Source organism: Pseudorasbora parva, chromosome 17 (genome assembly GCF_024679245.1).
Source record: "Pseudorasbora parva isolate DD20220531a chromosome 17, ASM2467924v1, whole genome shotgun sequence".
Lineage (NCBI taxonomy): Eukaryota > Metazoa > Chordata > Actinopteri > Cypriniformes > Gobionidae > Pseudorasbora > Pseudorasbora parva.
The window spans coordinates 17,631,610-17,643,639 of record NC_090188.1 but is presented as its reverse complement, the minus strand read 5'-3'; the positions used below and the strand labels follow the sequence as shown (position 1 = coordinate 17,643,639).

General features: G+C 44.5%; 1 protein-coding gene across 1 annotated transcript in view; it reads left to right on the top strand.

Moving 5' to 3' along the window:
* Positions 1–12,030, top strand: part of rgs17 (regulator of G protein signaling 17) — a 30,202-nt gene that overhangs the window by 7,770 nt on the left and 10,402 nt on the right. Inside the window, exon 3 of the mRNA XM_067421702.1 lies at positions 5,099–5,229. Within this exon, the coding sequence (XP_067277803.1) occupies positions 5,099–5,229 (131 nt within the window). The remainder of the gene's footprint in view (positions 1–5,098; positions 5,230–12,030) is intronic.

Below are 12,030 nucleotides of genomic sequence, written 5' to 3'. Positions count from 1 at the left end.
CAATCACATCGTCGAATCTGCTTTTTGTCCGATAAAGCTGTCAGGAGAGTTAGTAGATTAACGTTGGTCGACTTGTACTTAAAAAACAGTGTGTACTGATGTCTTTCCGTGGTTGAAACTACATTCTTTTTAGTGTTCATTCATGTAAATTTATATGCTTATCAATGAACTAGAAGGAATGATCGGTTCACGGGCAGCTTTAACTGAGATGCTACGGCGATCACAACTCCTTAAAAAGTATTTATTGTTTAAATTTCTTACAAAAATGACGAACTTTAAAGTTGAAATTTGTTTAATATCGAAAGTAACTTTCTCTGTCGGCGTGTTGTCAGAATCCTCTTTGCTCCGTGATGCATTTTCTCTACATGAGAACGTGTAGTGTGAGAGTGCCGTGGTTTGTCGGACATAGCAACAGTAAGTAAGAAAGGGCAGGTCTTTGCAAACGGTCAGTTGGTTATGTGCATATTTTGGGCAATATGAACCAAAATATGGGCTGATTAGATTTGCTGGGTTGCTTCTGTTGCTGGAATGGCTGAAAAGGGTCTGCTGTCATTATACAGTACGAGAGTGGCCTCTAAAGGTGAAATAAAACTCACTGACGCCTCATGGTGTTTGTTTTGACACGTGAGGTTGTGTGCTGCACAGAGCATGACACTTAAAATGCAGATTTAAAATATAGACAACGAAACTGCATGCATACAGTACACTAAACTACATGTCTTCATATTATTATAAAGTAATTTGTTGACTAGATGCTGCATTAGTGGAGAAAAACAGCAGTATGTTTGCCGTCAAGGCTGAGAGAATGCTAACAGTACTCAGTGACAAAAATACATGCAAGTCTGACCCAAATGTTTGAAGTCACTATTGTTACTATCTTTTTGCATTCGTTTATATACAGCTGATACATTTTATTAATTTCTTTGCAAACCAATTTGCATATTTAAAGCAAGTGACACGAGAAAGCAAATGAATATGTTCAGGCAGCCTACAGTAGTAAATCAGAAATGCATCCGATTTCAGTTCTTTTTATATTGTCACTGTACCAAATATTTTAATATTTTGATTAGATAATCAAGTATTCAAAAAAAGAAGCAAATGTACACTTGCATGTTATTCAATATACATTTGTATCTTTTTTCAATGCTATGGCCTTTAAATCTGTTTAAATGTGTAGATATTCATAACTGTTTGGATTAATATGAAACACTTTAAGAGTCAATCTGTAACGTTATACGAGTTTAATAAATGCTCTAGAAATATTGTTTATTGTTAGATAATTAATTTCAACATTCACTAATACATTTTATATATTTTAAAGTTGTATCTGTTAAACATTAGTTAAAGGTGCAGTGTGTTATTTTAGAGGTATCTAGTGTTGATGTTGTGAATTGCATCCCCCAACGCTCACCCCTACCTTTCGGAGCACATAGGCTGCATTTACACTGCAGGTCTTGATGCACAATTCCGATTTGGTGACCATATCCATATTACACTGTACACTGGCAAAACAGCCCAAGACCTTCTTAACCAGTGAAAGGAAGAAAAAAGTAAAAAATGGACGCAGACAAAATGATTGTTCAATGTTTTGCTGTCTGCACTGTTTCACACATCTTTAAAGGTCGGCAAAACATTTCTCTTGTAAGGCGGAGAAAAAGAGGAGAGCCCTTGACAGGGTTGCCAGGTTTTCACAACAAAACCCGTCCAATTGCAGCTCAAAACTGTGTTAAAGTATCCCAATTCCACATGAAAACCACAAACTTGGCAACACTGGCCCTTGATCGCAGTTTGTGTCCACCTGAGTTGACGTCATTCAACTCCTTCCTTTTTTCAATGACGTACGACTCGCATTTACTGGGGAACATCTGATTTGACCGCTTACATGGCAGACGCAAATGCACGCATCCGAATCATATCGGATTTATTACCACATATGAGTGAGGCCTGAATCTGATCTGAGGATATCGGAATTCATACATTTTTTTCCTGCTTACATGTTCACATGTCATATCCGATTTGTGCCACATGAGAGGAAAAAATTGGGTAACTTGAACAATGCAGTGTAAATGGGGCCATAGAGAAGCTACGGGGGCCGACACAGGACAAAAATGTTGTAGTCGGAGAGAGCAGAGAGTGACTCTGTAGAGAAGTTTGTCCGTTTAGGGCTACTGTAGAAACATGACAGCGCAAAAATGTCTTTAGTCGCTAAAGGTGTTATGGAGTTATAGTATGCAACAAATACGAAAGTTGATTTAGTTATAGGCTAATATAATGCTACCGTGATGTCTTACCTGGAGATTCAACCAGATAACAAAATATTTCTGGAAACGACACCTCCAACCATTTGGTTGGGTCATTGACAAAGTTTTTTATTAAATAAGGCCAAACAACCTATTGCAGTTAATTTTGCAATGTACCGTTGCCGGTCGGCAGGAGTTTTTTCGCAATACAACATTTTTTTTCATTTAAATACACACAATGTTTGCTGTTTTCCGCCACACTGACTCCACCCTCGCCACGCCCCCAACTATGACTAGATGCCGACTGTATGTATCAGCGCCTGTCATTCACACAGAACAGCAGAACATGCAGGAGTACTATTTAAATAGTATTTTGCAGTTTAACACACTCCACAAGAACAGAGAAAAATTCTTGTTCCCAGGGCTGCGAGAACAAAATGATGTAATTTTGTTCTCGCAGCCCTGATTTGGGAGTTCTCGCAGCTTGTTCTCGACACATTGCCTGAGCAGAACTTTTTTTCTTGCGGGTGTCAGAGAACTATCATGTGATTGGTCATACATTTAAAGTGGGCGTGGTTAATGCTGAGAAACGCAGATGATCGGCACCTGCTTTTCTCGTGAAGTATGGAATGTACTGGCCAGTTTGTTCTCGCAGCCCTGGGAAAATGAAAAAAGAAAATGCAGCGCTCACGACCAGCTCGTAGGACAGAGATATCGTTGACAAGTTAGTTCGCGTGGTTTGGAGATATTTTGGCGATCCCATCCGACATAAAACAGAGCGACGTGCGTGGGCTGCTTATAGGTTTACCACGTGGAATTTATTATCGTGCTTCTTCGAAGTTCTTCCATATAACATTTAGCCCAACACAGCGGTAAATCTATAAACTACATTCACGCACAGCAGGCTTATTACCTTGTTGTAGTGGGTGACTTGCAAGCTAACGCTACCAAACTATAATCACTAAAACAGACTTGTACATCGCTATCATAATTGTTTGTCTTTGGTGATGTATTAATGACTGTGTCGGTGAGATGGGCGTGTGTATGTGTGTGTGTGTGTGAGTGAGAGAGAGAGCGATGCACAGTGGACCAATCCACTGTGATGCAAGAGAGGGGGGACTCAAAATGTTTCTTAACTTAAAACGCTTTTCTTTTTTTTCTTTTTTTTGCCTGTTTGCATTTTTAGTGTTTTACTACTTACACAATTAAGTGATGATATTATTGATATACAGTGTAGAGTAAAAAAAAAAAATGCTTACCACAATTAATATTTTAATAAATCTACCTCAGTTTTAATAAATTGTTCACCTGTTGGGAAGTGTTTGTCATGTTTTGACAATAAAGGATAGTTTAAAACCACAGTTGACTACTTAAAACCACACAGTTTTCTACATCTTTCACTCAGGAGCAAAAATATGCCTTTAAATTTTAAAGAAATAAAAATGTTACATTTATCGTGATATTTATCGATATCGACTGATATGGAAAATTATATTGTGATAATTTTTTTGGGCCATATCGCCCAGCCCTAATTAAACGATACACAGAGTACTTACCCAACATGATCATCATTTCTGAGAGAAATTGTGAAGGTGAATGCATATACAAACAAGCTCTCCGTTTAGGATTCGAAAAAGTATAATCCAAGCCCCTTTGATGACGTGCATGATTACGTTACTGTTGATCATCTGTCTGTCATCGTCTAAAGCCCGCCCTGATGATTTCATTGGTCCGAACAGTTTCTGTTCGGGGATAATTACTCCTCTATGGAGCGATGCCAGACCGGACTGCCCAACCTAAAAAATTTGTGGGAGGGGCTAAGTTCGGCTGGCATCCAGGCTACCTTCGTTCATCTTCGGAACACAAATGAAGATATTTTTGTTGAAATTCCCACTGACAAGACCCATAAAAGGCACTAAAAGGCACTAAAAATAACTTGGTGGATAAAGTCATTATTTTTATTTTTGTGAACACGATAACTATTTTCGTTGCATTGTAAAATTATTGTACAGCCACTGTGGTGAGATTGACTTTGTAACGACGGCTTTAGTGCCTTTTATGGGTCTTGTGAGTGGGTCAGTGGGAATGTACTGAATGCCAATGGAGGCCTTTCTGAAGCCTTTCTCAGCCATCAGCTTTCAACAAAAATATCTTCATTTGTGTTCCGAAGATGAACAAAGGTCTTACAGGTGTCCAATGACATGAGGGTGAGTAATTAATTAACTCATTTTCATTTTTGGGTGAACTAACCCTTTAAGAAACACAAATTGACAGTCATTGAATTTGTATAAACTGTATACTTCCTAAAAAGAAATTTTTTTGTATTTGCACTTGTGTTAGAACACGTGAGATCCCAAACTACTACTGCCTGTTTGTGTTCAGAAGTGGGGGAGTGAGTCTCTCTCTCTCTCTCTCTCTCTCTCTCTCTCTCTCTCTCTCTCTCTCTCTCTCTCTCTCTCTCTCTCTCTCTCTCTCTCTCTCTCTCTGTCTCTCTCTCTCTCTCTCTCTCTCTCTCTCTCTCTCTCTCTCATATCCTCCTACAGCTCAAACTAATTTAGCATCTTGCCAGAGGAATGAATGTGTAGTATTAAGAGGGGATTTCTTTACTTTCTGTCTATCTGTCTGCCTCTTTTTGTGTTCAATCTCTACAAACACACACACACATGGATTGCATCCTTATGATCACTTCCACTACAAAAACTATCATACATTTTACTCCTAGAAGCGCCAAATAATAAATGATGCCTTTCAAGATTACTTCAGATTTACAGAAGGATCTGTAGTTACCAGGTTTCTTCAGCGAACACAGTTCCCAAGCCCCCACTGCTTTGTTTCTAATCAGATGTGTCTGTCCACAGCCTCAGAGTGTGAGTGGAGTTGAAATGAGGAAAAGGCAGCAGGGACGTATTGAAGGACCCCCACAGGCGCCTGGTCACCCGAGGCCCAACACCTGCTGTCTTTGCTGGTGTGGATGCTGCAAGTGCCTCTGGTACATTACGTTTTTCTGTCAGTGAAACAATGTAATTCCATGTAGCTATTTGCTTAGAAATGAGTTTAACATAGAGCTCCTCAATTAATCGCTAAAAAGATGCCCCATGCTTTCTTATTCCTAAATGACAATGATTTGGCTGTATCAATTAAACGTTTGACAAGTACGATCAAAGCAGAACATTCAAATCTGCGTTGGCGCTGCCGCTGAGCCAGAGAGAGCTGTTGTCATGTATAGGTATGAAACGGTTCACAAACATTTCTTTTCAAGCACACCTGTTACAATAAATCAGATTATCGCAGAAGTATTTGCATAAAAGTGTCTAGTTTGGATATAAACACTGATGCCTATGGTAGCAATCAAAATAGTGTAGATCAAAATAGTGGCGACAAGTAATTGTTCAAAAATGTATTTGTCATTGAATCATTTAAGAGATTCATATTTTTTAAATCAACAAATTAGTTAAATATGTATATTATAAAATGTTATTTATGTTTAGTTGTCTGTACAGAATCGTGGGCGAATCGTTCAAACAAAAAACAGAACTATTGTTCAAAAGTTGGGGTCAATAAGGTTTTTGAAAAGCCTTATGCTTATCATCAATTTATTTGTTTTGTGTTGGCATTGTTTTAGGTTTGCATAGCCTTTGTGGAAGAGGCTTTGTCTCAGTGAGCAAGCTAATATGGTGCATTTATTTGATAATTACTGAGTGCACATTTAAACATGCTCATACATTTAGAAACATCAACTCTGTCTTCCTTAAAGAGCTAAACTAGCTTGTAAAAAACAAAGAAAGATTGGAAAGGCCATAGCACAGCTTGCAGGGGGACTAAAAATAACATGAATGAATACAAATATTGCTTGAAATAAAGCAAACATTGAAGAGGCACTCTACTCTGTAACCTCGGGTTTCCACAGCCATCCCCCCACACACGCTGCCATTATCTGCTCAGTAAACGGCTATTTCTGTCCCACATCACATGCAAAACAGCTGTGTAGTACATGTTATATATTTAGCGTCTTGTCAGTTTGTCGAACCCCATGGCTAACAAACCCAATTATACTTGCTCAACAGAGACTTGGATTGAGAAATGCAGTGTATGTTCACCTGTAATTTGTAGCTTAGTTTCAGTAAATGCTGTCATTGGACTAGAGGAGAAATCTTATAACTTAGAATTTGGTTAGACTTGTACTGTTTTTGTGTGTGTGTGTATGTATATATATATTAGAGATGCAACAATACAGATAGTCCACGGTTCAATACATACCTCTGTTTTTAACCACGGTTTTTCGGTTCGGTTCATTTTTTTTGCTATTCTATTCTTAGGTGACAGGAACAGAAAAAGGTTAAGGAGAAAATGCTTTTATTGCAATTCTCTTTCTTTATTTTACTTAAAAGACTTAAAAACCCTTATTTAAACTTAAAACTTTACTTTAAAAAAAACCCTTGTACACATTCCTAGTGTATTGTATAATATAAAATAAATATTTATAGATTTAAAGTGGCAGCTCAGATATGTACAGTAGCATTTAAGTATGAATTTGAATGAATAAATGCAGGCTAAAATTAAAACTACATAGTCTCCAATATACAACCTTGATTAAAGATCTTTTGTTTTTCTTTTATTAAAATCATTTAAGAGGTGAACTGTCCCTTTAAGGACAGGGTGTTCACTAGGCTGCTGCTGTCAATTGAAGACCTGCTCACATCTCATATAGACGCACACGATTTTACTTTTACTTTAAGATATAACTGACTGTGTTTATATGTTAACCTTGTGCGTATTTGACAGTATTAGTGCAGTAAGACTGTCCAGTGGTCACGTGTGTTTGACAGACATTTACTGCGCGCTCAATGCAAAACAGTGCATGCATTGAACAGTCTGTGCCTTGCCGGTTAAACATATGCACGCGCATGAAATGTTTAACCGGCAAGGCTTTAAAATGCGGCTAAACGCCCCTTAACTTTAGAGGATATTTGCTCCTATCAGCGCATAGACTCACAGGCACACTCAAACAGAGCCAAAATAAACTGAGAGAAGTATTTCAAACGGAGAGAAATTGAAATAATTAATTAAATGCAAAACCAGAAAAAAAACGCAATTCACCAGCGCGTATTGAACCGTGAATGCCGCACCGAACGGTTCAATATTATATTGAGTATTGTGGCATCCCTAATATATATATATATATTTCTGTTGAAGCCATTAACCTGCATTATTTCAAAATAATCGTGTTTAACAGCCAAATTCATGGGGAAAAATCACATTACCCATGATGATGTACAGAAATTTCCACCAATCATAGTCGAAACAAGCAAAACACTCAAGAAAAAGATTTCTTGTTAGCTTCGCCAACTCCCATGAAGCACCGCAAATGACCGTAATCAAGTCTCTCAACGTACACCCTCAAAATACTTTAGTATACTTTAGATAGTATTTTGTAATATAACAATTTTCTATCCATACAGAGGGGGCATACTTTAAATGTATTAAAATTAATAAGGCATCTTTGAGTATCATTTAACATCAAAATATGGTCACCCTCACTTTAATATTTGTCATTTCGTTATTAATGATTATGCTGTTTGCAATGCTTCATGGGATTGTAGTTCCCATTCAGTCGGTCACTCTCGACGCCACGTCGGAGTACCGACGAATAGGAATCTCGCTAGCGAGAGCCAATCTACTTCGAGTGTAACTAAACGAGCCAATGCACATTGGCATGCAATGATTGCACCAGCTGCCCATGCCACGCAGAGCGGGTATAAATGAGGCACAGGTGCTTGCATTAAATTAGTCTTTTGCTTCGGAGCCGAGTGGTGAATGGATCGTCCTGAAATCACTCTCTACAAGCGTGTGTTAACATTATAACGAGTCAAGCTCTTCGGGTGAATCTCTCCTCGTTTGGTGTTGGAGTGACGGCATTGCAGCGGGGTCGAATTTCTCTCTTTCACTTTCGATTGTTTTATTGAGCAAAAACAAAAGGCTGTTCTCACAGCTGGTTTGGTGCGCTGTTTTAGAGCGCTGAAAGGCCGTTTTCACGGCTGGTAAGAGACCGCCTTCTATGAGAAAGAGAGCGCGCATGACAGGCTGCACGAATTCCCTGTCTGTGTTGCCGCGACTATCCCCTGTGTGCTTCAGCACCCCAGAGAGCATTTTCCCTAAAAGAGCTACACAGGTAGAGCTTGCGTCTTTTTAAAGATGACAATTTACCTGTGTGTTTCTGGTTGCGGTTGTTCCCTGTCCTCACTGACGGCCACGAGCACTGTTTCACATGTCTGGGCTGCATGCTGAGACTGCGTTCGTGGGTGGTTCATGTTTTCAAATGGGAATATGACCACGTCGGCACGCCGGTCGCGACTCTTCTTTCTCCGGGAAGCTTGAGACCCCTTTGTTGTTGGCCAGCCGCGGCTCGTGTGTAAAAGCACAGCCGCGGGTCTGCTCGACACTCTGGGAGACCGTGGAGATCAGCGAGAGCCGCCGCCGGGGGAAACCCGGGCGGACCTCTCGCTTCTCTGCGTGTCGTGTGCCGTCGAGCGGCTAAGCTGCAGCGCGCGTTGTCACGGCAACCCAGCGCTCGCTCTCCGCTCTATGTGCGCTGTCCCCGGGCCGATTTCCCATTGTAGCGCCCTCCCTGGTGGCCACAGGAGAGGTCTACTTTGGTGTAATGGCTGGGGTGACCTGAGGTGGGTGGGGCTTCTTCGGGGATCCAACCCCCTGGGGCCCCTCCCCCTCAAGCGCACTGCAAGCTGTGCAGCTTCTGGATGGAGTTGCTGGTCCTTCTTAGGGGGGAACCTAGCATTTCATTCAGGGCTCCAGCTGAGGATCAGATGTCAATCGCTACATCGGAGAGAGGGCTGTTGTGCTCTGGAAAGGAAGATGATGCTGAGTCCACTGTAATGGTGTGTGCTTTGCTGAATCAGATTCAGAGTCAATAGCCATGCTTTCCTGGGATCAATCCCAGATGTGCATGTAAAACTTGGCAGTATGGAACTCCAGAGGGGCCAGCACTGCATAAGTTTTTCCTCCCTCACTACCCTCATTGGTGGGGTGGCTGTACGCAGACCACCTCCGCCCTGCACTCTTATGCACGAGGGTAGTTCTGAGTCGGGGTTGAGCTGCGCATGTTGACTAACCGTGATCAGGTCATGGCGCAGGCCCTCGGCCAGACGATGTCCACCTCTGTGGTCCAGAAACGCCCCCTGGCTTGCCTGGCTGAGATACGAGTGGTCGTCAAAGTACGCTTCACGATGCTTCCATCTCACAAGGTGGCCATTTCGGCGACACTGTTGAGAACTGAGCCCAGCAGTTCTTTGCAGTCGGTAGCGGGCTGAGGAAATCAAGCTTCAGAGCGCCTTATGGGCCACCCCTCAGTCTGCTTGTCGCCAGAGGCGTCGCCCCTGCAAAAAAAAAAAAAAAAAAAAGGGACCCTCGACACAGTCTGCTCTACTGTGTTCGCTGCAGGAGGACGACGCCACCCGTCTCTACTGCTGTTTAAGCGGTCGGTGAAACATCACCTCTGAGACGGGTGACCTGGAGATGGGCGGGGCTGCTTTTCCCCGGAAGAGGGCCGGGGAATGTTTTGAGTCTAAATTCTGTTCTGCCGCTGGTCACAACCAGTGGTACCCAAACTCTCAAAAAAAAAGAAAAAAAAAGCAGTTCCTCTATCTCTGGGTCCTCAGGGGGCTTGGAGAGTTGTGGCTGGTCAAACGCCGGACCACACTCATCCTCCTCCTGTTTCGCCAGCAGGCAGCAGCGGATGACGCAGGGATGCACCACAGCCTCCTCGCGGACCCTCTGCCCTCTGTGGAATCAGGTATGTGTTGCACAGCACATTCACACCTCACTGCGGGCCACCTCCACGAGACAGCCGCCCCAGGCCGGTGCCTGTATTCCACCTCGCTGCCCCATGGTGGGTACGCCGGTGGTCCTGATGTTCCCGCTTGTTCGGTCTCTGCGAGCCTGGTTAGAGCTCCCCAGTCCGTCTCGCTGGCTCATTCAGACCATCAGGCTCGGCTATGCGATTCAGTTCGCCCGGCGTTCCCCCCCCAGGTTCATGGACGTCCGCTTCACTTCGGTGAAAGCTGCAGACGTCCATGTCCTGCATGCGGAAATCGCAGTCCTACTGGCGAAGGACGCGATAGAGCCGGTCCCTCCAGCCGATATGAGGACAGGCTTCTACAGCCCGTACTTCATTGTACCCAAGAAAACCGGTGGGTTACGGCCAATCTTGGACCTGCGAGTACTGAATCGGAGCCTTCACAAGCTACCGTTCAAGATGCTCACGCAGAAACGCATTTTCGAGTGCATCCGTCCCCAAGATTGGTTTGCAGCGATCGACCTGAAGGACGTGTACTTTCATGTCTCGTTTCTCCCCCGACACAGGCCGTTCCTGCGCTTTGCGTTCGAGGGGCGAGCATATCAGTACAAAGTCCTACCCTTCGGGCTGGCCCTGTCCCCCCGTGTCTTTACGAAGGTCACGGAGGGGGCCCTTGTGCCCATGAGAGAACAGGGCGTTCGCATCCTAAACTTTCTCGACGACTGGCTCATCCTTGCACAGTCCCGGGAGCAGTTGTGCGAACACAGGGACTTGGTGCTCAGACACCTCAGCCAGTTGGGTCTTCAGGTCAACTGGGAAAAGAGCAAACTCGCCCCCGTGCAGAGGATCTCCTTTCTCGGAATGGAGTTGGATTCGGTCAAGCGGACTGCGCGTCTCACGAAGGAGCGCGTCCAGTCAATGCTGAACTGCCTGAACACGTTTCAGGGCAGGATGGCGGTTCCACTGAAACTTTTTCAGAGGCTCCTGGGGCATATGGCGGCTGCGGCGGCAGTAACGCCGCTCGGCCTGCTTCATATGAGACCGCTTCAGCATTGGCTTCACGGCCGAGTCCCGAGATGGACGTGGACACGCGGCACGTATCGGGTGAGCATCACTCCATCCTGCCGCAAAACCTTCAGCCCGTGGTCAGATCCCGGGTTCCTTCGGGCCGGAGTGCCGTTGGAACAGGTATCCAGGCATACTGTGGTCTTCACGGATGCCTCATCCATGGGCTGGGGTGCCACGTACAACGGGCATGCAGTGTCAGGGGTTTGGACGGGCCCGCACCTGCAGTGGCATATCAATTGCCTCGAGTTGCTAGCAGTACATCGTGCACTGAGCCGCCTCAAGGGCCGGTTACGGGGCAAAGATGTACTGGTCCGTACGGACAACACGGCGACCGTTGCGCACATCAACCGTCAAGGTGGTGTACGCTCACGTTGCATGTCGCAACTCGCCCGCCATCTCCTCCTCTGGAGTCAGAAGTGTCTGAGGTCGCTTCGGGCCGTTCATGTCCCTGGGGTGCGCAACCGGGCGGCCGACGAGCTGTCACGAGCTGCGCTTCCGGGAGAATGGCGGCTCCACCCCCAGGTGGTCCGGCTGATCTGGGTTCAGTTCGGGGTGGCACAGGTCGACCTGTTTGCCTCCCCAGAAACGTCCCACTGCCAGTGGTTCTATTCGCTGACCGAGGGCACACTCGGCACGGATGCACTTGCGCACAGCTGGCCCCAGGGCCTATGCAAATATGCGTTTTCCCCCAGTGAGCCTACTTGCACAGATATTGTGCAAGGTCGGGGAGGACGAGGAGCAGGTCCTGTTGGTGGCCCCGTATTGGCCCCACCGGACTTCCCAGAACTCATGCTCCTCGCGACAGCCCCTCCTTGGCCGATTCCTCTGAGGAAGGATCTTCTAACTCAGAGACGGGGCACCCTCTGGCACCCGCGTCCAGACCACTGGAAACTTCATGTCTGGTCCCTGGAC